Below are 24,053 nucleotides of genomic sequence, written 5' to 3'. Positions count from 1 at the left end.
CCAGCCGCAGAAACACTGTAGAAAATGTTTGGATTAGGTGGAGCCATGTGGCTTACTGGCTTCTGTTATTTGACTGGTTAAAAATAAAATAGAAAATATCACACCCTTTAATAACAAAAATTATTTCATTTAAAGATAACGTCCCCCCAATAACGTCAGATCTGATAAACATAGTTATAATTTTGGATATGAGATATAGTGCCTTGGATTTGTGTTACTGTAATTTCCCAGCTTGGGCCAATAAAGTATCTATCTATCTTTACGTTTTTTTTCTTATCAGTTTTCTGTATTTTAAAGCCTTGTAGATTTTATTCATTAAAATTGATGTCACGTGAAAAAAAGAATACAAGAATACAGCCTGTGTAAATATTCGAAATCTACAAAGTTTTGTGGGGGAGAAAAAAAAAAAGCTTCACCCTGGTGGGAACTGATCCTTGGTTAATTTTGCACACGGAAGACTAATGCCGCAGCTACAGCGCCCGTCCGTGTGGTCACGTGTGTTTTGAAAAGTTTGCACGGATGGAAACGAGCAGGACCGACGTCGCTTTGGATTGCGATTTTGAAGACAGGCGGTTTTAACGTCGCAACTGGTCACGTTAACGCGCACGGGAACGGGAAACCCTCCTCTAGTCATCTAGTGGTTTGTTTTATTACACTCTGTATCCTGGCAACGTAACTAACCAGCCTCCTCCTCCTCCTTCCTCTTGGCTAACGTTAGCTCGTATCTACGCCTGTTTCGTTGCAAAGGCTCTTGGCGTTTCATTATCAGACTCGTCACTCGTCCGTTTTTTGTTCTTTTTTTTTTTGTTTTATTGTTACTCAAAATGGTGTTTTTCACCTGCAACGCGTGCGGGGAATCTCTGAAAAAAGCTCAGGTGGATAAACACGTGGGCATGTGCCGGGGCTGCCAAGTGCTGTCCTGCATTGACTGTGGAAAAGATTTCTGGTAAGAAAAGAAAAAAAAAAACTTTCTGATTGCTGTTTTGCTTTACTGTTAACTTAAAAAAAGACAAATAGGTCATTAAATCATAGGTGATGTTTCTCCGCACGTCTTGAACAGGGGTGATGACTACAAGAACCACCTGAAGTGCATCAGTGAAGACCAGAAGTATGGAGGCAAAGGCTATGAAGCCAAGGCGAACAAAGGAGACGTGAAGCAGCAGCAGTGGCTCCAGGTGAAACGCAGATTAAAATGATATCCTTGTCTGTGGAAAACTTAACATATAACTTTGAATAACTGACCTGTTTTTGTTTTGTTTTTTACTGTAGAGAATCAACGACGCCATGAACAAACCAGGGGTCAGTGCAAAGTTAAAGGATGTGCTCAGACAAGTCAGCGCGTACGATAATGTACCGAGAAAGAAGGCCAAGTTTCAGGTTGGTGTTTCTTCAAACTGCAACAATGATGTAATATAATGCTTTACTGAGTGTAGTGGATTGACAATGGGGGTTACTTTCATGGCTCTTCCTCAGAACTGGATGAGAAACAGTCTCAGAATAGCCAACACTGGTATTCATGATGAAGTCTGGGAGATCCTCAATGCAGCTGACAAGGTAAGTTTCTTCCGTCATAGGTTGCTCATTTGTTTGTCTGGCTGTTTCCTTGTGTGATATCTGCTGAAATTAAATTCAACAATTGGCTTAAACATAATGAAAACAACTATCAGGTTTACATTACTTATCAGGGTCATGGGGGCTGGAGCCAATCCCAGCTGACAGGGGTACATCCTGACCCAGAAAGGTCACAAGTCTGTCACATGGCCAACATATAAGGATAAACAACCTCACATGCTCACATTCTTTGAAAACTATGCTACAAATGTTATTTTTTTTCATATGGTTAATAGCATATTAATGCATAAAAGGCAAACTTAACTGTGTTTGAGGTGGTTGGTTGGCAGCTCTGATCTGATAAGGGGAGACATGGCAGAAATATGCAGCTTTTGCTCTGCCGTCTGCCTGTAATAAATTAATAAATTATGTCACTTTAAGAGAAAACAAGTTTGATAGTCTGTGTTTTCAATATCTAAACAGATTTTCATTTCCTATCCACCATCTGACAGGCGCAGGAGGCCCCTCAGCAGACCAAAAAGGACGAACAGACAGTGGCTGAAGTCAAAGCGGAGACTAATGGAAATGAAAAGCAGAATGGGGAACCCAATGGTGAGAAGAAGAAACTGAACAAACGGGAGCGCAAAGAGGCTCGTCAGCAGAAGAACGGGAAAGCTGCGAAAAATGTGGAAAAAACAGAAACGCAAGACCCAGAGGAAGAGCAGCCTGGCAAGAAGAAGAAAAAGGACAAGAAGAGGAAGCGCGGCTGTGAAGAGGATGAAGATGAAGAGCAAAACGGGCACAGTGCTGAAAACAAGGCATCCAGGAAGAAAACAAAGAGTAAGACAGACATCTTTCTGACATTTATCTCTTGCTGTCAACCAGTATGAAGTTAAAACGTCAGGATATTCTCTAATAGTAGATAACAGTTGTGATACAATGTTTGCATAGGCAGCTTTGCAAAGTTTTGTTTAGTGAAATAATGAAGATAATGAAATCAAGTGCTACTATCTGGTAACATTAAACACTTACGTTTAAAGCAGAAGTAAGCGATATTTTTGTGTTAATATAAGTCTTAAATAGTTGTATCTTTCGACAGCAATCACTTACATAGAGTGTTTGGACCGAAACACGGGTCTGTCAGTCACTCTGCTCTGCTCTGAGCCGAGAAGAAAACTTTTCTCGTATCCTACAATTTTTATCCAATGAGGAGAGAGAACGGCATGAAGGGCTGTGTGTGCAGCCAAGGGATGCGCCTGAATGTGGTGACGTAGGGACGAGGACTGTCATGGTGCGTTCAAGGCAACTCGTAACTCGTGTTTTTCCGACCTGTGAAGTCGTACCAGTTCGATCTGGTACGAGTTCACGGGTCGGAAGTTACGAGTGGCCGTTATAGTGACTTTCACAGGTAAAACAGGTCGGAAAAACACGAGTGGGTTGCCTGGAACGCTACAAAGTCGTAAGTTGTGACTTGAAGCTGTAATTTACGGTTTCAAAAGCCTGCCTCGAACGCAGCATTAGCCAAAACGACCGGATCGCTTACTTCTGCTTTAATTATACTGTTGACCTAATAGTCCACCCTTTGCCGATCTATTTATTTTTTAAGCAAAAAGTTGAATTTTCCTCACTATAAAATGTCTCTCTTCTCTTTCCAGCTGATGAAACAGCAGAGGCTGCTGATGCAGACATGTCAGAGGAGACTGAGGACCAAACGGCGCCCAAAGGTAACGTGGTTCTGGTGCATCTGTTTAAGTTGACTAATGATGCTGTTAAAACGTGGAGCCACCAGGGGTCAGTGTTGTTTGTGAACAGAGAGAAAATGACCCTCGGTGGATGTTCTCCTTTGCCAGAAGCTAATTTATGCTTCTGATCAACTTACAGGCAAATTCAATTGGAAGGGGAGTATCAAGGCAGTGCTGAGAGACTCACCTGACCAGGAACTGCCAGTGAAGAAACTAAGGAAGAAGGTGAGGTTTGGAGTGTAGCATCCCACCTGGCTTATAAACCCAGGATGTTCTTGTAATGAATATGAATATAAGGAGGTAAAAACTGTCTATGATTTTAAGTGCTTTTTCGTCTTTCACAGGTTGTGGCAGCTTACTACTCCTTCACTGGAGATGGAAATTTTAAATCGGAGGAGGAGGTTCTAGCGCTGTTCAACAAGAAGATCAACAGCAATCCTAAATTTAGAGTTCTGAAAGAAAGAGTTAGACTTATAAACTAGACTTGTTTATATCATCCCTCTGACATGAGATGTATGTTGTGTTCATAGACTTTTAAAATGTTATGGCCCTCGTGTTGTCTGCCATCCTCCTCTGGTTGCTTTTGTACAGATGACATAATCTCAAAGATTAAATCATTTTATAACTGTATTCATGTGTCCTGTCCCTGACTGCACTCAGTCTGATTTTTACAGACTACCTCAGAACATGTCAGTGTTGTTTAATGTATAAAATGACAATTGTGATAGACCGTTGCTCCTTTGTACATTCCTAGCCCACGGTAGGGCTGGGAAATGGCACCTTATCTGTGGGATTGGATGTTGGAGTGGGGGAAGGGAAACAGGAGAGGTGCACCTGAGGTGAATTTGACTCTCACACGGGACGAAGCTAATGCACATTCCTCGGCACCCCGAACGGGGTTCACTTGGCCAGGGACACAGAAGCTCCATAGAAGCAAGATGCTTGGTGTCAGCCTCAGGTGAAGTTTTAATTCTGTCTGATTTTTTCCACCACTAGAATGAGCAGCCTCTGTGCCCTGTGTGCACACACACACATGCAGACACAGACGCACACACGCACACACAGGAGGAGCTACAGGAGGAAATCTGCCCAGCTTTATGAAGCTCAGCTAATCCCAGCTGGTTTAACACTGATGTCCATTCATCACACTGCTTACCTGTAATTGTATATTGCATACTTTGGGTATTAGTCAAGCTGTTACTAAAGTTTGCAAGTATTAAAATGGTGTTTTCTAGTCCTTATTGGGATTCAGTATTACTTTATACTTTGTCTTAATCCAGACCCCACAGGATACCCAGAACAACTGAAACTAAGCTTGTCTTTACTGTTGTAAAACAAATCCAGGTTAGTTTGAGGTTCCATTACCAATAAATAAAAGGGGGCCTTGCAATGTGCCAACTTTGGCAGTTGGTATGACCATCTCATAATGTTGTTCAATGTATGTCAAGTTATTTAGTCTGTTTTCGGTCTTTTCAGCTTTGTAATTGTCAAAAATAATTTTACTGTGTAAAGTAAAACCGTACAGATTCTTGTCATTACACAGAAAGTGTACAACAGTCGGTACACCTATTGTGTGCTGCTTGTATTGTGATCAGGTTGTACTGACCAGGTATTTTGTTTCTTACTAATCCTTTGACTCGGCACTAAATTTCTTCAGTGTGAGGTAACTCTGGAACAACAGCTGTTCCTCCATGCAAAGTACCGACCCAGTTTACTTGTTTGCGGGCAGAAGTCCCATTTTCCTAGGTGACAACAGGCCAGAGAGGTCGGTTTACCCCATTAACAAGGTTCAAACATGAAAACCAAACAAGCTATCTATTACAGGACTGCTGTGTTAGTCCACATTAGTTTTAGATACTTCAAGTAGAACAAAAGTAGGCAGTTGTGACTGACGGTGCTCCTGAAATACAGAATGAGTGGTAGCAGCCAACAATAAACTATTATTCATGTTTCTTCACTGCACACATGGCCTGTCTTTGCCTCGTTGAAAGTTTTTAATTGAGAGTGAAATAGGACAAAGGTATCAGCAGTGTCAGATTCTTGCCAGCGCTATGTAAAGGTAGACATTCAAGATAAACGTTGGAATACAGCCAGCGACTATGCATTCTGCAAAGTTTATGAAGGATGGGAGCAAATCTGCCTGGTAGGAGTGTGTGTGTGTGCAAACATCCATCCTATTGGGGATATAATCTTTTTCCCAGACCAGTGGTCCAGTATGTTTAATGCTGTTTGCATCAAGATGGTCCCTCAGGTAGATAAACACAAAATACCTTTATTTATCTCAATTGACTTTGTCCCTCACTGTTATCTGCATTGGAGATAATGAACACTACTAGCAATTGTAGTCCTCTTTTTTTAAAAGGTTTAATGCAGCAAAAAATTGATACTCTTATTGTATCATTTAATGTGAGTTTGAGTTTCAATGAACTGCTACCAGCCAAGTGTTGTATTCATATAGGAGACAACTAAGCCACCCTTTTAAAAGATACTAATCAAATCTTTAACATTAATTATACAGTTAATATGTTATGTGTTTGTTTAAGATGTGTATCTAACCTATTCGTTTTTATATCTCAATTTTTAAAAAAACGACAAAAACTACAACTGTCGCAAACTGCCGCGTCATTAAAAAGCGACTCTGACAGAGCGTTGCCTTGTAATAGCTAGTTAGCATATAGCGCTTAGCCTCCAATGCAATTTAATGAAAACATCAACACAATGCTCAACGACAGTGAGCTGGCGACGCTGCGAAATCGATTTAAGAGAGATGCGGAGCTTCTTATGCAAACAACGAGATCGGGCGACGACGATGAAAAGAGTAAGGCTCAGAAACAGGACGAGCTAACGTTTATTAGCCAACTTTAACAGCTTTTTTTTGCAACGTTACAAACGGTGGTAACGTTGCTCAGCTCTGGTTTGGGCGTTAACGTCCTTCCTGTGGCATAATGTTCAATCAACACAACTTGTCTGATTACCTGTGCAAACATTAGTGTTAGAGAAGTCGCCAACATTTACTGGTTAAATCTGTTGAGACTTTTGCTTTCACTCAACTAACGTTATGATTAAATGCACTTAGTTGACAGTTTAGTAGGATCTCGTGGTTGAAAAGAAATGACCAGTTCTGTAATCTGTGTTTTCATACAGTAAAAGTATGTCTTACAACAGGACTGGTGAATTGGGCTGCATTAGTGTTTATGTTGATGTCCCTAATAAATTGACAGTTGACTGACTGTCAGTGATTGTGTCTACAACATAGTCTCAGGGTGGGGGTGGGGTTGTAGGTAGATTGTACAGTACACAATTGTCCAAGTTTGAGCCCCCCCACTGGCAGATATCCAGCAATTCTTGATTGTTTTGACTGTGAGCAAACGCTGTGTCAGCTCTGCAACATAGTACAGTGAAACTTTACTCCAATCCTGTCCCTTGTCCAAGGGTCATCTCTTTGCCCAGTGTAAACTGATGACTGTAATACAAGCAACAGACCAAGCAGTTGTCATGCCAGTGGTCATCTCTTTCATATAAATGGCTGCGTATATTACAGTTTACACTCCAGCAGTGGTCCTTCTGACAAGGCTAATTGTTACGCTTTATCAGGCTTACAAGTTGGACCACCAGACCTAACTTTGATTAAAGATGTAGGCCAACTATTTGTCTGAGGCATTGAGTTCATTGTGAACTCGGCACAGAGTAGACCAGCATGCCGAAACACTTCAGCAGCCAACAACAGGCTCTGATATGTTTAATCAACCAGTAAATTATAGAGATTAATGGTTTTCTGAGACGTAAGATTATCTCAAAGAAAACTATCAGTTTCTCCTCAAAAGCTCCTTAAACCTGAAAGGCAGGGATTTAGCACATTCTGTTAAGGCAAGACTAATCTCATATTTAGTAGTAAATTATATGCCATTCTGTAACTCTTTCTGAGCCTCTTAGTATTTGGGCTACTCTAAGTGATGTGGCGTTAGTGTTAAACATATGTTCTAGATATGTCTGATGTATTTAATGGCAATACACTGTAAAACTAGTCAAACTAATCTGTACTTATATCTACTTTTAAAGTCCTGAATGAAAGCTATTGAATGTGGCTCTTATTCAGCTCTTATAATTTTAGAAATGTATTTTCTATTTTCTTTCAGGTCAGGAGGAAAAAGAAGCCAAACCTCTCCCTCGTTTTAACAGACATTCCATTTTCTGGCTCATGGCGGCCGTAGGTGTGACCTACTACATGGATTTCCTCCGCAATATCATGGAGAACGATGACATCAAAAGGTGACCGAGTTCAGAGGAAGACATAAAAATCAGTGCAGATCTCTCATATACATTTATATGTAATCCATTCTATAAATGTTTTTCTAGGAAACACTCTATTATTATTATTGAAGGTTGTTGCTCATGGAAAACACAGAAGAAAAGAAATTGTTTGTTCCCCTTTTCAGTGGTTTGTATCATAACAGCTACAACTACATTGTCATCAAATTATCCTTCTTTATCCCCAAATTCTTTCAGTTGGTGGTTCAATGTGGGCCTGGTACTCCTTGGGATCTGCCTGTCCCTGGCCATGTTTTGCATTGTGTACCTGGAGTGGTTCAAAGGCATCCAGCACTATGACCAAGAGTATCCTGCCATTCCTCCCCTCACCACCGCAGCCTTTATTGCTGCATCATGCAGGTAAACCATTCAAAAGAGTCAAAGTGCAGACTGCTTCAATGAGCTGCGTAGTGACATTGGCATCTGCTTAAAAAACCTAACATCATCATATTTAAACATAAAAGGGCACTCCCCAAACTGCTGCCACAAAGTTGGAGGTAAACTATTATCTAAAATGTCATTGTATTTTTTTAAACTTAAAGGGGAATTGCCGTTTTTTACAATCTGGACCTTATTTCTAGCATGAAATACGATCATTTAGTCGCCCAGATAACGTTGGTGTCATTACGAGTCCTTCCAACAAAATTAGATCATTTCACCAATATTTTGTTATGATAGGCTAGTGCTATTCCCCTCTGAGTCCGGGGTTACCTGTTATCAACAACTTCTCTGACCACAGCACGGCTCATTCTGATAATAATGATTCCGCTTCGCTTCGGCATTCGGGTCCATTTTTAGCGCAACTAGCCAGAGCTTTAGTGAGTCCAGGTTGCGGAGAGGAAGCCTGTGGAAGCTGAACTTCGTCCAGCTGCTCATTTTGTTCTGACAATTTGGAAACACGCAGAAACTAACCATAGTATTAGCAGTAGCAACTTTCAATAAGGTAAACGGCAATCAGAGATGATATCATCCAGGTCAGAGGTTAGTAGGTCAACCTACAGACCCCGGATGTTGATAACAGGTAACCCCAGACTCAAAGTGTGAAATGAATGAGTTTTGCGGCAGATAATGTGTTATTTAGAGGTTTCATTCTGCTGTCCTGTAGACTTGCATTATATGGATATACGCAGCTCTCGGCTGGATCTAATTTCATCTGAAGGACTCGTCCAAGGTCCAGATTGTAAAAAACAGCAATTCCCCTTTAACAATTGATCTTGAATTCAACTGAGACGCAGAGGCCAGACCATTAAAAAAAGAGACCAATATCTCAAGTACTAAAAGATTGTGGGGCGGGTTAAGATGTGTTCACCAGCCTGTTAAGACAGGCTTCGGTTTGCTCTTTAGCTCTGGGCCTTTGACTTTTTCAAAGCTTTTACATCAGTGACTTTACATCAGCTCTCTGCTGTTTCTCACTCTGGAATTAGTTGAGAGTTATTTTCAGCTGATTCTCCTATACCTAGCAATTTTGGACCCAAATTATTTTTCAACTTTAAGTATTGATATCATGTCATAGAGCTTCAGCTTCTCATTTGCACGTATTCATTTCATAACTATGAGAGTTTGTGGCTGATGAGCAGTTAAGAAGGGAGTTAAACATGATCGTTAATGTCTCAATTTATCAACTATGAATTGAAATTAGTCCTGGCTAATGCTTCTGGTTTGATCTATGACATTTGGAGTCTTCATCTTAATTGATGGGCCATCAAGTTTTCTTTGTCTTTGTTTCTTTGTTAATTAACTATTCTAACTTAAATTAAATTACAAGTCCATTGTCATGTTATTTTTTTTTTTTTTAATCAGTGAGTAGAGGAAAGCAGGAAGCTTTAAATGCAAAAAAAGTAGTATAGTATAATTTATAGAGCCCTAGTGAATAAAGATTTACTACATGCATTTACTGTCTTATCAAGTGCATTCATTATAAACTGTAGGTCGCTGACACTGTTTGCAGTAGTTAAACAACTTTTTCAATTAAATAAACATTTTTGCATATTTGTAATTTGTTGTTTTTCATTCTTTTGTAGCTTTAACATAGCACTGTGGCCAGTATGGTCGTTCTTCACTCCACTCATCCTCTTCACCCAGTTCATGGGTGTGGTCATGTTTATCTCTTTGCTTGGATGAATGTGACAGGTGAGGACGAGACTTTTAATTTCCACATTTTTAATAAGAAACATTATGGCCATGTTGAACGCATATATGGAATGAAATTAAATGTTTCAAGATTCTCAGAATCAAACCTAACACAATGTCTTCTTTTGTTTTGCAGCTCCAGAAGGGCGCCTTGTTAACCGCAGAATTGAGTTTTAGTGTCTTTGATATGTTTTCCACCATTGCTCACAGCATTAACACATTGACACATACGCAATACTCAGCTGTAACAAAGATTTTGAGACCGGGCCTTTTTTGTTTTTTACAGAAGTCATGTTGACTTGTCGTAGTGGATACAGCACAGGTCTCGGTACAGCACAGTCATGATAATAGTGAGCCAACATGTACAGTACATGAACCATGAAACTGAGAAAGCTAAATGTAATTCAGCCATGTGATAATGTTCACTTATGCTTTCTCTACTGTGACATGTCAAAATGTCTTCTGTTAACGTTGCCTGTTGTGCTAAAGAGTGTGTGAGCAATGGAGAAAACTTCCAAAAAATGTGTTCCACTATTTATAGCTGTGTCAATAAAAAACAACCAAGTTTTAAAAGATTTATTTTTAATAAGCACTTTGTGGAAAGATCTAAAGATGTCTGCTTATATTCTGTTAAATGTTTTTTTCTTTAATAAATTTTTTATAACTAATTTCAATGCCTTTGTAAAATTATTGCTATAAATTCACATAACAGTGAAAGAAACAATCATTTCCAGCTGTGCAAGAAGCTAAGAAGAAAGTATGACTGCAACTTCAATAAAAGCTCATGTGACCAAGAGGCCATTTCAAAATTGATTTAAATCTTTTCTTATACTTCACCCAAGCTTCAACGCTCTTATCAGTTTATACACCAATAAACATACTCTACACAAGTAAAAGTCTTGCATCTTTTTGCTAAAGTCAATGTCCAAATGTATTAGGAACATTTAGAAATTAAAGAAATTAACAAGAATTGCCTCTGACAAAGGATTTGTATGGATTTGATTTTTTATTTGGATTTGATGTCATTGCATTATTTTCAGTGATGCATCATAATCAAATAGTGGACTCTTAAATCTATATTATTGTTTTGTAATTAACTATATATTGCTAACTTATTAGGGTTGAAATAATGAATATGTATTATAGAAAAATATTCCCCTCTAAAATGTATTGAACTTTTTTTTTTTCTTTTAGCTTTTAAAAACCTTTGTTTTTAACATTACACTAAGGCTTTTTTCTGTGAGTGAAGCTGTCAATGATTTGTCTGAGTCTCTAGCCAGTTGAAGAGGTTACTCTGATATCCCTGATGTGCAAACATCAGACAGCAAATATGACGCTTCCAAATCCAATCAAAATGTTCTTAATCAAGCGGCCATTAAAGTTCCCTGATAACAAACAGATTTTAGACTATACTCTTTCATTATCACGCTGCTTCTTGGTGATCAGGAAATCGATACTGGGCGGCAGTCGGCTCAGGGGAGCAAGACAGCAAGTTAATGTTAATCAAGTCTCGTGATGATGTTGCTTGAGAAAAACAAACATCACAGCCAATGAGAGACAGAGGGTCTCCAAGGCTGAAAGAGTGGAAAGGTGACGGGTCCTCCCCAAAACGTGATGAACCGAATACGTTACTCACCTCACACGGCGTGGTGCGGTCCACATGGGCTTTGTTTGGTAGAAGTGTGTGAAACGACCACGCTAAACATCAAAAGGACAGATGTGCACAATCCTGACAACATAATATTCATCGCGCACAACTGTCATCGCTGCGTACTGTGAGTTGAAGCCATTTCCATCACAAGGAAGTGAGAGTGTGAAAATGATTAGTTTATATTTTGATACAACTTCACCTCATGGAACTATAGGTTCGTTTGAAACTGACAAAACTGATAAAAGTGAGAAATAATATTAAGTAAACTGTCAGTATTATTAAATTTAACAAGTTACCTTTATTATAATTTACTGCTAAGTGATCAATAAATAATGTAATAAATATACATAATAATAATATTTATTAATTTATTTTATATTTATCCTCTTTGTTTTGTTTGGTTTTGCTTTTAACTAAAGCTTGCTGCTCTACCTGCTGCTTTTAATTGCCCCTCGGGGACAAATAAAGTTTTTTGATTTGATTTTGATTTGATATCCCTCTTCCTATGTTCTCCAAAGGCTTATCGATGCTTTTAAAAATGCGTGTTTTGGTGCTAGCAGCTTGTCAGGGCTGACTCAGAGGTCCCGAGGGACTGAGGAGACTCCCAACGCAGAATAGGCACTATTGTGAAGCCACAATGCACTTAGCCTATCAGTTTCCTTAATTGTTTTTTTTCTTCTTCATTTTAATCAGTTATAAGTTCTTTAAAGATGAGCCGTGTTTCTTTTTGAAGGAAATGCATGGTTAAATGATGGTTAAATGATTAAACGGTGATTAATAGCACCCACTGATGTATTCCTATCACACCAATCACCTGTGAATCTGTGTCAGCAGAGTTTCTATTGTCATGCTGATTGCGTGGATCCGTCCCAGGATATTTAAATTGTACCAAAGGCTGCTTTGGTCATATCCAGGAGAGCTCTGTGCTGGAGCAGTATCAAACTTCTCCTTCTTGACATCCATTCACAAAAAGCCATTGTGAATTTGACCACTGAAATCTGATTCTTCTTCTTTTTTTTCCACCAACCTCAAAGCAAACAACCATATCTCCACCAGCAGTGTGGAGACAAATTAGTTTGCGGAGGTGGCACTTGGATTTGAAGAGCATTAAGCCAGGACAGGTCACTTGCCTCCAGCCTTTAAAAATCGCAGGTTTGTGAAATGCCATCTTCATTTTCATGTCATATAGGCCGTAACATCCGATAGCCGCCCTGAAAGGATTTCAGCAGACTTGGACAGACTGGCTGCCAGCTGCCCCGAAGAGGTGCTTTTGGGCAAAGCTCGTTTTTTTCTGTTATTGTGGATAATTCAGCGCTCAGTGTGTGTGAGTAGTTTTTTTTTTTTTTTTTTTTTTTTTTGCATTTTTAGGCGGTGAATGGTTGGCACGGCAAGCGCAGTGGTTTCTCTGAAACATATGGGTGTTTCAAGAAGACGGGGGTCTGGGATCACCAAAGACTGAAACGCAATCTCCCATTTTCAGTGACTCAGCGCCAAATATTTCAGTTTCAGGGTTTCAAGATGACATTGGCATCTATCAAGTCCATCCTCGGCGAGGCTGGACATTGAGACCATGCGTGACCACTGAGCCGAACCTTGAAGATTGAATGAGCATGTTTGGCACGGTACCTCTCCATCTGAATCCCCACCTCGCTGCAACAGGTTACGCACCAGGCTTCCCCAAAGTGCACTTATAGCGTGCGACTTTGCGACTCGACTCTCCTCTCGGTTCTGCGACTTTCATCATACATGTCTCCCACCATGGTGGAACACAGCGGCCTGGATATCATGTGTCTGAACAAGTACTGTCACAGCTCGTCCTCGTCGTCCAGCTCCGAGCACGACAAGAAGATTTTCACCAAATTAAAACTCAATCTGTCCGGGGACTACCCGAGGAAGAACGCAGAGATGCTGAGCGGTCAGTACGGGACCAACTTGCTGCTGATCGGGGCTGCGCTGATGTTGGCCACGGCTCACCACGACTCCCTGGTCAAAGAAGAACATCTGCTGTCCTTTGTCACCTGTCTCATGATCCTCCAGCTGATCTGGATGATGTGGTACATCCTGGTGCGGGACAGACAGAAGAACGCGCGGACTGAGAAAGATGTCCAAGCCACCACATGCTGGATAAGAGGTCAGTTTGTAAGATTGTAATGGTTGATTGATTTAACTCTTGTCAGTGATTTTCTTTTTCTTGTCAGTGTGTTTGGTGATTACTGTGTATTTCAGCCTGCATGCAGCCACCCCAAAGCTTTGGATTTAAGTGTTTGTGTTTGACATGTGAAGCCAAACTTCTCAACAAAAAAAAAGTAAAACAGACTCTGTTTTACCATCTGAATGTATTTATTTACATTTGTTTTTTGTATTTATTGTTGTAGTATTCTTGCCAATACACTAACTTAACCTTTCTGTTTTCTCTGTAGGTGGTTTGACTCTACTTGCACTCCTCTCCCTGATCATGGATGCTTTCCGAATCGGGTATTATGTTGGCTATCAGTCTTGTGTGTCGGCTGTGCTCGGGGTATATCCTGTCATCCATGCAACTCACACCATTGCACAGGCAAGTTTACAACCCCACTTTCATTTCAATAAGGTGATAATCTTTCAGCAGCGTTAGACACTGTGTCTTTTTTTTTTCCGAGCACAACTTAACCAGGTAGGTCTTTGAATAATGTGCTCTTTGTTGTTGAGCGTACAGAGTTGCTGCAACAATATAATCCTATCTTTGTCCATGTTATGTGAGTGTAACAAGGGAAATCCTGCTGGTAAATGGACTTAAATACTACTCAAGTTGATTTTTTCTGTTTATAAAGTGTGTTTTAATTATCTTAATTTGGATAATGTTTTATCCTGCCTATATTAAATGCTCTGTGTTGTATTTTTGGTGTTCAGGTGCATTTCCTTTGGTTTCACATCAAGGACGTCATCAAGAGCTTTGAAACATTTGAGAGGTACGTGAAATTTCTGATATTATAATTTGTCCACCTTAGTTGTTGTCATATCTTTTTGCCATAGCCTAAACCTAAAAAAACCCCACTCTTATTAGAGTCATGAAATGTCTCAATGTACAAAATGTAAAAGGACTGTATCATAACACTGTCACATATGGTAGATGATGGGCCATCCTTGTTCTCAATCTTGTTTTCAACTGTTTGTTTTCTCCAGATTTGGTGTGATCCATGCAGTTTTTACCAACCTCCTCCTGTGGTGCAACGGTGTGATGTCAGAGGCCGAGCACTTCTTGAACAATCACATGAGAAGACTCTCTGCCCTGGGATACGGAAACCTCACCATAGGTAAGGGCCAAGGGGTCGATTGCTGGCTTGTACCTAGAAGAAAGGTACAATAGTCCACTTGAGATCTCACTTCAATGGATGAAAGTAAAGGGAAGGAGAGGAGGGTCTGTGAGGGGTAGGGAGGTTAGCCCAGCAGGCCCAGCGAGTCTTGTTTGTGTCGAACGTCTCTCTATTAGGTTTCAGGAGACACAGTGTTGCTAGCACTGAGGCCCCCTCCCCAGCCTTTTCCCCACACTTCAGCCACCACCACCCTCCTTGGCAACCCCCCGCTTGACCTCAGACGGCTTTGTCCCCAGGCTTCGTTCTCCCAAGGGTGCTGCAATTACAGTAACTGATACATCTAAGCCGAGGGTTGGGGGGTTCAGCTGCTCCTCCTCATATCCGGCTGACTGTGAGGCTGGCTGCACCCTGACTGTTGTTCCTGTTTTAATTAAAGGGTGCAGGACCATAGTAGTGGCCCGTGGGGGGGTTGGAGGGGTTGAGAGGGGGCACATGACAGGGTTTTGTTGAGATAATCTCTAGAGGGCAACAGCGTCACTATCATATGTTGGGGTGGGCTTTACAAGTATAAAAAGTGTATTGTCGTCAGTGTCTAAGATGCTCAGCGCTTGCGAGTCTGTAGTGAGTAAAATTTAAAATCCAAATCAGTAGAATATAGCATGATGCAAACTGTAAAGTTACACTGCACTTAAAATAATGATTGAAGTTTTACCATAAATGTAAAAACATTCAAAATTAGACTGGCACTTAGTTGAACTGATTATATTCTAAAGAAGAGATTTACTTTTTTGTGGTCTAACATTTTTTTTTACCAGTTGTGTAAAATCATGCAATTATAATGCAATTATGATGATGAATGAATTATGAATTATGTTATTTCTGGTGCTCTATACAACTCTGTATGTAATGCAAATCCAATGTTTTATTCCACCAGATACAGAATATTATCTTGATCTGCAGAAAACTGCACAAACTCAATGACATCCACAGCATGAATATGTCCTGTAAAAAATAAATAGGAAATAGTTTCTGCCTTCCACTCAAAGGTGCATATGGCCGAATATATTCCAAATCATTGAGTGTATTAGTGTAGACGTTAGGGGTGAGACTTCAATTGGTATATAACTTTTCTTTTTCAGCTAACCCTCTGATTTTATTTTTTCCTTATAAATAATTGGATAATTTGACGTCTTCTTGAATGAATGAATTTATTTATTTAAAACAGGGACAATGCACAAAAGACATTAATCTTGTAAAATAAGAAGAGATGCTTTGAGCCAGGTTATAGCAACAATTGCTAATTTCCGCCTGTAGTCCCTGGGCAGGTAAAGTGGGAACAGATACAATATTAAGATTAATTGAAATCGGACATAAGTGACATAATAACCATAATATTTAAAAAGTTGACAGAATGCACTAATAAATCTTCTGCATGACTGTTTTTGTTGATGTTGTTTTGTAGCGATCTATTTCTGCTATATCTCAAATCTCATGCGTTTGCATTTGTTTTTGTGTTTTACAGCGCACTCAGAGCCTCTTTGTAACTGCACCACCAGCACTTGCTCCATGTTCACCAGCAGCCTCTACTATCTCTATCCCTTCAACATCGAGTACCACATCTTTGTCTCTGCCATGCTCTTCGTCATGTGGAAGAACATCGGACGGACCATTGACCTTTCTATGAACCGGAAAAGGGCAGCTACCAAAACCGAGGGCCTGTCTTTGGGCCCTCTCATGGGTCTACTTGCTCTGGCCAGCACTATTGGGATCCTGGTGGTCTACATCACCCACGTGGAGTCGCTTCAAACACGACAGTCAGCCATTTCTATGTTCTACATTTACGGCATCGTCATGCTGGTGTTCATGTGCTTTGCCGGTGCCTCAGGTCTACTCATATACCGAGCAGACCATATGCCACTGGACACTTCCAAGAACCCGTCGAGACAGCTGGACACGGAGCTGCTGTTTGGATCCTCTACTGGCTCCTGGCTCATGTCCTGGTGCAGCATAGTGGCTGTGTTAAGTGCCAACAGAAGCCCTCCTTACCTCTGGACCAACTTCATCTACTCTCTGCTAATTGTGTTGGAGAAGTACTTGCAGAACCTCTTCATCGTAGAATCTCTTTACCGCCAGGAGGGAGGAGAAAGGGAGGACCCAGAATTACCATCTGCTCCAGAAATCTTCTCAGTGACTTCTTCCTTAGCCCCGCCGTACAACGGCATCATCAACCGAGCCTATGAGACTCCGGACAGGCCCTGTGTCACCATGGAGAACGAACAGGAGGAGAGCGGTCAGGTCTACAGGTGTCCAAGGAAACCATCGGAGGTGCCCCTGCCTGTGGGAAACAAAGTGGATGAGCCTCCGAATATAAAAAGGCAAATCCTGAAGAACATCGCCGTCTTCCTGATCATGTGCAACATTTCGGTGAGTATTTAAATTAATTTAATTAAGCAAGGCTCAATCTAAGCATTTAAAATGGAGAATCCAAATCCACTGGATAATTACATGACAACTATTTACAAATGCATGAGGTGAAATAACTCTATTATGTGATCATATGTAAATCTGCTGCAAATAAGCGAATGTATGTGTAATTAATCTCATTCCAATCTGTCTTTCAGCTATGGATCCTTCCTGCTTTTGGCTGCCGGCCACAGTATGACAACGGTTTGGAACAGGAGACATTTGGCTTCAGCATATGGACAACAATTCTCAATTTTGCCATTCCTATGAACCTATTCTACCGCATGCACTCAGTCGCCTCCCTCTTCGAGGTTTTCCGTCGGGTCTGACAAAATAGCAGATGACTGACAATGCCAGATGATATGCACAAGAACACTTGTCACCACCGGCTTCCAGAGACAGTCTCATAGCGCAGGTCAACCGTTCAGGAGGCAGTCTGGGTCACACTCCAGCAGACCTGACAGCAAGCCATGGAGACAAACAAAATGTAGATCCTTGAGTGTGGGGATTACAGAGGAAACAAACCTATTAGCCTGCGTTCCTTGAAGAATTACCTCGTGTAACACGAGGACCTTGATGAACAAAGCAGAACCTTTGATTTCAAGGATTAAAAAGGGCTCTCTGTGCTTCTTGTTTTATAGTCACGTTTTAGTAGGGTTTTCTCACTGGTGCATTATGCAAAATGTCTGATGTATCTGACACATTTTGCACTGTTTCATATTGGTTACTGCTGGTTTAGACTACTCACTTGATTTTCATATCTGAAAATTCAAGTCAAGCCACTGAATAAATGTTACTCTCATGTGCTCTAAAAAGGTACTAGTACTGTATCTCACAAAGCCACAAATGCATTGGTGTACAACTAAACCCATATTTTACCTGCATTTAAAATGTGCATACTCTATATGGATGAGGTTCTCATTTACTTTACTTAGTAGTTAAACATTTTTAATGGATGTTGTGCAAAACTTTAGCTACAAGGATAGTGACAATCTTAGAATAGCACTAAATTTTGAGTAATCTTAATGAGTTGGAAAATAGTTCTCAGAAGTCATTTAAGGTTCATCAGTCATATTGATTTTCAGTTCTCTTGAGGTGAAGCGAGTTATGATGAAATTATGTTACTGGGTGCCACGGTTTTCTATTTACTACTACTACTTAGAGTCCTGTGATCTGTATCCGCAATATATCGAGAAGTACATGGCCAGATGGCAAATTTACCTTAAACATTTTTTTTTCAATGTATGGTAACATGAAAAGGAACGTCACAGTGACAAAGTGGGAATCTTGTGTCAATAGTTCTAGGATTTTCCAGGAACATGCTGCCATTATCACAACTGCTACCCTGAAGATCGTATGTTTACATCTAAAGAATCAGCAGTAAAAACAAAACCAACCCAGTCTGTGATATCACTTGTTTGTTCTTGATATAGAGCTCAGATATACTGTCTAGACGTACTGTACAATTCTATGTCAAATCAATATGTAATCTCAGTCAGATGTCCAGCGAGTTCTCAACCTGGTGCTATCCGCTGTATGTAATCTCACTATGTGCCAAGTTGTGGTAAGATCCTTTTTTTTTTTTTTTGGTTAGGTGTTGACTGTAAAATAACTGTTAATGATCTGTAAATACTGCCACACTGATCAAAATCATTCAGAAACTGTGATACAATTTTGCTAAATTCTAATGAAATGGTGCTCATATGAAATGATGTGTACAATAGTGATGAATGTATATCTTTTGCCTGTTGAAATAAAGAATAGTTTTCTTTTTTCATATACAACACCTGTCGCATCATTTATTTTTTTTAACTGCGATATCTTCCTCATGGTTTCCTACTGAATTCATCGCAAGCTGAATTTGTAGTACGCCTTTGCGCCACACGATGGCGCCACGTAATTATGTTTTTTGAGATTGATAGGACACTTTTAAGTGTCTTGCTATATGAGACTACAGAATGAATTATTGTGCCATTTTTTTTTAAGTAAAGGAACAATAGAGACACCAAGAAGCAGTTGAATTAAAAGAAAGTTGGCGACCTACATAAAACAGCACCAGTTCACACAAAGACGCAGGTGTGCAACTTAAATGCAACGACAATATTCCACATATGAGCATTTTAGATCCATAATAGGATTCTTTTGATCTTAGCATATTAATCTATCAGCTATGTTAACAGCTGTAGTAACATCTTAAGGGAATGTTGAGCCGGACACAGGTTGCCTCCTGACATGACATCCACAGATTATAGGTTAGCCGACTCCAGAGAGTTTGGCATCGGCGTCGGAGGATTATTTTGACGTAGTGTCAGAACGATTTGACAGGCACGCAGACACATCCAAAAATATCCGTGACGTTTCAAAGCCGGAAACGGCGCTTCTGCTGCTGCTGCTGCTGCTGTTGTTGCACAGACATAGGATGACGCGCAGCGCGCGCGGAGCTCCTGGCTCACCATGCCCGCCGAGAGTGTGAATGTGACTCACCTGTTCAAGCAACTCAGTGAGGTGCGCGAGCTCTGACCTCCACTCGGCGGTCGTCACGGGGCAAACAACCACCACTGCTCAGTGACACCCTGAAAGAGATGTGAAAAGACCCAGTTTACATTAAGACGCACGCACCAGGCTGACTACTGTTTCAGCACCATGGACAGCACCAGACTGTGTGAGGCTCATTTCTATTGACAGTTATAGTAAAGCCGCTTATATAAATTACATTACATATAACCAATATGTTACCTGGCTGGTTCTATCTACAGCCTGAATACAAAACACAATAAAGTGGTTTTTCATGAATATTTTTCATAGTATATTCCTCACACACTTTAATCCTGCAAATTATATTGCCACTCCTGTGACTGCACTACTGTGTGATGCGCATCAGAGCATAAATAATCCACAATTGGAAGAAAGATCTCGACAGAATTAGTTTGTAATTGCGCAATTTGGAGTTTCCACCAACAAACACCTTCAAGATGGTGAGGGCTTTCTCACACCCCTATCCTGGAGTAGTGCACTGTTGTGCGTAACAACAACGCACAAAGGAGGCGTGAGGGTGTATGCGCCCAGCGCTGGTTAGGTTAGTGTGTGTTAGGCTGTAGGGACTCCCTCCTCACCCACACCGCGCTCAGCATATCTTGGACTGAGAGATTCACAGACGCAGCCAGGTCAGACAACCGGACCGGCCAGGCTGCAACATGCGCTCGCCACTGCCTGCTGCGTTTCAGCCCCTCAGCGCAGTCAGTAGTACATCGCTTGGTTCGGTTTTGATGCGCTCACTTCTCTCCTCCCGACTGTTTTGCACTTCTCATCAGGCTGGCAGCGGAGCAGGTCAATGGGGACTATGCGGTGAGTGGCTGATAACTGCGCCCGTCCCAGCGCACGGAGCAATGGACTGCAGTTTTACTTAAACAGGCACATGGAGAACCCAGCCAAGTATCTCTCATCGGTGCAGGGGATTGACTCTGTGCCGGCACCCCTTGGAGAGATTATGTGGAACAGCACCGAAACAGAGGCAACGAGCGGCGGGAGCAAGGATTTGGTGGTGCGCACGGTGACGGGCTGTCTGCTGTCCCTGCTCATCCTATGGACCCTCTTAGGGAACATCATGGTTTGCGCCGCGGTGCTGCGCTTTAGGCACCTGCGGACCAAAGTCACCAACATTTTCATCGTCTCCTTGGCTCTATCGGATTTATTCGTGGCCATCCTGGTGATGCCATGGAAAGCTGTAGCAGAGGTGGCGGGGTACTGGCCGTTTGGGACTTTCTGCAACGTCTGGGTCGCTTTTGACATTATGTGCTCCACCGCTTCCATCCTCAACCTCTGCATCATCAGCGTGGATAGATACTGGGCCATCTCGAGCCCCTTCCGCTACGAGAGGAAAATGACCCAGCGAGTTGCCTTTGTTATGATAAGCATCACTTGGACGTTGTCTGTGCTCATTTCATTCATCCCGGTCCAGCTAAATTGGCACAAAGCCAGCGCAGATGACATGGCTGGGGCGCACAACTCTTCCACGAGTCGGCAGATGGAGGAAAACTGCGACTCCAGCCTGAGCAGAGAGTACGCTATTTCCTCCTCTTTGATAAGTTTCTATATCCCCGTGGCAATTATGATTGTGACCTACACCCGCATATACCGGATTGCACAAATACAAATTAGAAGAATAGCCTCCCTGGAGAGAGCGGCTGAACACGCGCAAAGCTGCAGGACCAACAGAATAGAGTGCCAACATCACAACACCTTGAAAACGTCGATCAAACGGGAAACTAAAGTGTTCAAAACTCTGTCGGTGATTATGGGCGTCTTTGTGTGTTGCTGGTTGCCCTTCTTCGTCCTAAACTGCATGGTCCCGTTCTGCGACAGGCCCGCCACAGACCAGGACGCGGGTCTGCCGTGCGTCAGCGAGACGACCTTCGACGTTTTCGTGTGGTTCGGCTGGACCAACTCCTCCCTGAACCCCATCATCTACGCCTTCAACGCCGAGTTCAGGAAGGCCTTCGCCAGCCTCCTGGGCTGCCGCAACTTCTGCTCCAACACACCGGTGGAAACTGTTAACATCAGCAACGAGCTGGTCTCATATAACCAAGATACCCTCATCCACAAGGAAATCGCGAACGCCTATGTCAATATGATCCCCAATGTGGTTGAATGTATCGAGCACGAAGAGACTTTTGACAGGATTTCACAGTTTTCTCACAACAATGAAAACGCCACCGACTCGGTTTGTGACCTGGATGACTGCGAGGCAGATATCAGCCTTGACAGGATGTCACCGTTCACACCCAATGGATTACACTGACTCCAACTCTGTGTCTCCCCACCCCCGTGCGTAATTGGATGTATTGATAACAAATGTCATCGTTCAAATCAGCCCCCTCCTCCTAGAAGCTCCTCACCACAGGGAGCCAGCAGGCCAGGGCAGTCTGAGCTACTGAGCTACTGAGCGACGCACCTCTGCTCCTGGTGAGGGATCTAGTGACTTTTACTCCTGGACACTTCAGCAGGGGACACGTCTCTGTAGCCACCAGCCCACCCTGCCTCTGCTTTTTTCGTCATATATGAGATGTGATGTTGTTGTCCTGTTCTGAAAAAAAAAAGAAAAAAAAAGTGACGTGTAGGTGTTTATTTACATGACAAGTGAAGTCTGTGTTCATTTGTTCAAAGGTTCAGTGTTGTTGAAGCTGTTGTTTACTGGAAAGGCTTTTTACTCAGAGCGTCCACGTCTCATCATGTCCATCCACTCGGAGGGGAACAAGTTTGTAGAGACTCTGAGGATTCATGAAGGAAACACTTTGCTGCTGATAAACCTCACGTGTGTGCAGTGCCGCCTTTCCACTGAGTCTGACACCGGAGGGCAGCCTTACAGACAGTGCAATCAAGATAGTTTTAACTCAAATGCAGTCATTTCAGCGCCTTATAGCTTATTCAAAGAAGAGTTTCGAGACAAGAAAGGAATGTGACGTATGGAGCTTAAGTTACATGATGCCAAATGCAGTATTAAAGTGTTTACCCACTGTACCCACCCCAGTGATTCCTTCAGCACACCTGCTCTCTGCACCACATGGACTATTAAGCAGTTTGACCCAGGCTCAGATGTCCGGAGGCTTTAATGGAGCAAAAAAAACATGGTGTAAAAGCACAAAATGTAATGCTATAAACACATTAATGTGAGCCTCTTCGTACTGGCTTCACTAATCCAAATCAAATCATTTTGAGTAGAATCAGCAGTCACTTTAAAGCTCAAATCTGTTGTTCTTCTCTGTGGTTATACATTTCTTATTGAGGCCAAATTCACAGAACAAGTCCTGCTTTAGAAACCACACAATCTGAGAAAAGGAACGACCAAAGATTTCAAGGAGCTCACCAATAACCTCCAACGATGAGGCCACAGCATTTTGTCAACCAGGGGGATCGTTGCTACTGAAAGCCTACACACATGTGAGGCCTCTGGGCCAAAAAAAACACAACTGGATGTCATACATCACCTCTCCCACACCTCTAATCTTTGTACTGTACAGATGACCTGATCTGAATGTATACTGCTGTCCTTTAAACAGTGAAGTGTGTCATCATTTGTCTAATAAAATGCTGTCATGCTGAGAGGAACAGAGTGCTCTGGTATCTTCCTGCAAGGTGACATTATTAGCTCTCACAAATTGACTTCGGAAAAAGGATGTTTCACCTTCTGTTTCATTTTCATTTCAGCCGCGCTAAGCAGCAGGTTTGCTCTCATGCATGTCCACCTCTGACTTGTTCTTTTTAAAAATGTATTTTTTGACATTTCGCCTTTTGTCAGAGGCAGACTGACAGCGGAGGGTGATGGGAAATATTGGAAGAAGGGAGCGAGGGATGACATGCAACAGGGCTTCCCGGCGGACTCTAAAAGGGGACTGTGGTTGTACGTGGCGAGCATCTTATAGGCGGCTGCTCCTCTAGCACACTGGGGAAGTCTGACCTGTGTTTCAGAGGTTCAGACAACTGAAACATTCCCTCTGGCAGAGGCCGAGAGGTTTGTCGTACATGCACGTAAAGTAAAAAACAACAAACAAACAAAAAACAGAGCAAACATGGAAGCAAAACACACCCCGAGCACGCAGCTCTGTCCTTCACAGTGGAGGCTATTGTTGGCAAGTTAACTTTATAATTATTATTTTGTACTCGTATCATTATTTCATACAGCCATCCGCTTACACCAGTACTTACACCAGAGCAAACACAATACCTCAGTAATAACACTTTGTTAAACTGCCAACAGCATCTGTCAACTCAGCCTTTTCTGCCAACATAAAACAAAACCCACTGAATGCAAATCCCCTCTGTGTTGCTTTCCATTATAGGTCTTGGCACATGTGAGTTAACAGACAAAAATGTGCATCTTTTCATATGTCAAAAAATGAATAAAAATCTAATTAAGTA

At 41.7% G+C, this 24,053-nt stretch overlaps 4 protein-coding genes across 4 annotated transcripts; all 4 read left to right on the top strand.

Annotated features, from left to right (window-relative positions):
- The first annotated feature begins 460 nt into the window (after positions 1-460).
- Positions 461-3,923, top strand: lyar (Ly1 antibody reactive homolog (mouse)). Its single transcript, XM_085776106.1, has 8 exons — positions 461-946; positions 1,061-1,175; positions 1,270-1,377; positions 1,474-1,554; positions 2,064-2,391; positions 3,207-3,275; positions 3,433-3,518; positions 3,638-3,923. The coding sequence occupies exons 1-8, from the start codon at positions 825-827 to the stop codon at positions 3,773-3,775; spliced, it is 1,047 nt and encodes a 348-aa protein (XP_085632232.1). The 5' UTR covers positions 461-824; the 3' UTR covers positions 3,776-3,923.
- A 2,002-nt stretch (positions 3,924-5,925) lies between these two features.
- On the top strand, positions 5,926-10,397 carry tmem128 (transmembrane protein 128). Its single transcript, XM_085776105.1, has 5 exons — positions 5,926-6,111; positions 7,430-7,562; positions 7,800-7,961; positions 9,623-9,731; positions 9,868-10,397. Exons 1-4 carry the CDS (start codon positions 5,985-5,987, stop codon positions 9,720-9,722), a joined length of 522 nt encoding a protein of 173 aa, XP_085632231.1. The 5' UTR covers positions 5,926-5,984; the 3' UTR covers positions 9,723-9,731; positions 9,868-10,397.
- Positions 10,398-12,782: 2,385 nt separating this feature from the next.
- On the top strand, positions 12,783-17,810 carry otop1 (otopetrin 1). Its single transcript, XM_085776104.1, has 6 exons — positions 12,783-13,513; positions 13,803-13,939; positions 14,272-14,330; positions 14,545-14,675; positions 16,198-17,099; positions 17,297-17,810. Exons 1-6 carry the CDS (start codon positions 13,129-13,131, stop codon positions 17,465-17,467), a joined length of 1,785 nt encoding a protein of 594 aa, XP_085632230.1. The 5' UTR covers positions 12,783-13,128; the 3' UTR covers positions 17,468-17,810.
- A 2,271-nt stretch (positions 17,811-20,081) lies between these two features.
- On the top strand, positions 20,082-23,243 carry drd5a (dopamine receptor D5a). Its single transcript, XM_085776095.1, has one exon. The coding sequence runs from the start codon at positions 20,554-20,556 to the stop codon at positions 21,934-21,936; it is 1,383 nt and encodes a 460-aa protein (XP_085632221.1). The 5' UTR covers positions 20,082-20,553; the 3' UTR covers positions 21,937-23,243.
- The last annotated feature ends 810 nt before the right edge of the window (positions 23,244-24,053 follow it).

The sequence above is a fragment of the Trachurus japonicus genome, chromosome 5, assembly GCF_045865225.1.
Source record: "Trachurus japonicus isolate A0001 chromosome 5, Traja_1.0".
Classification (NCBI taxonomy): Eukaryota; Metazoa; Chordata; class Actinopteri; order Carangiformes; family Carangidae; genus Trachurus; species Trachurus japonicus.
The sequence above is the reverse complement of the archived record's forward strand: the minus strand, read 5'-3'. Positions and strand labels throughout refer to the sequence as shown.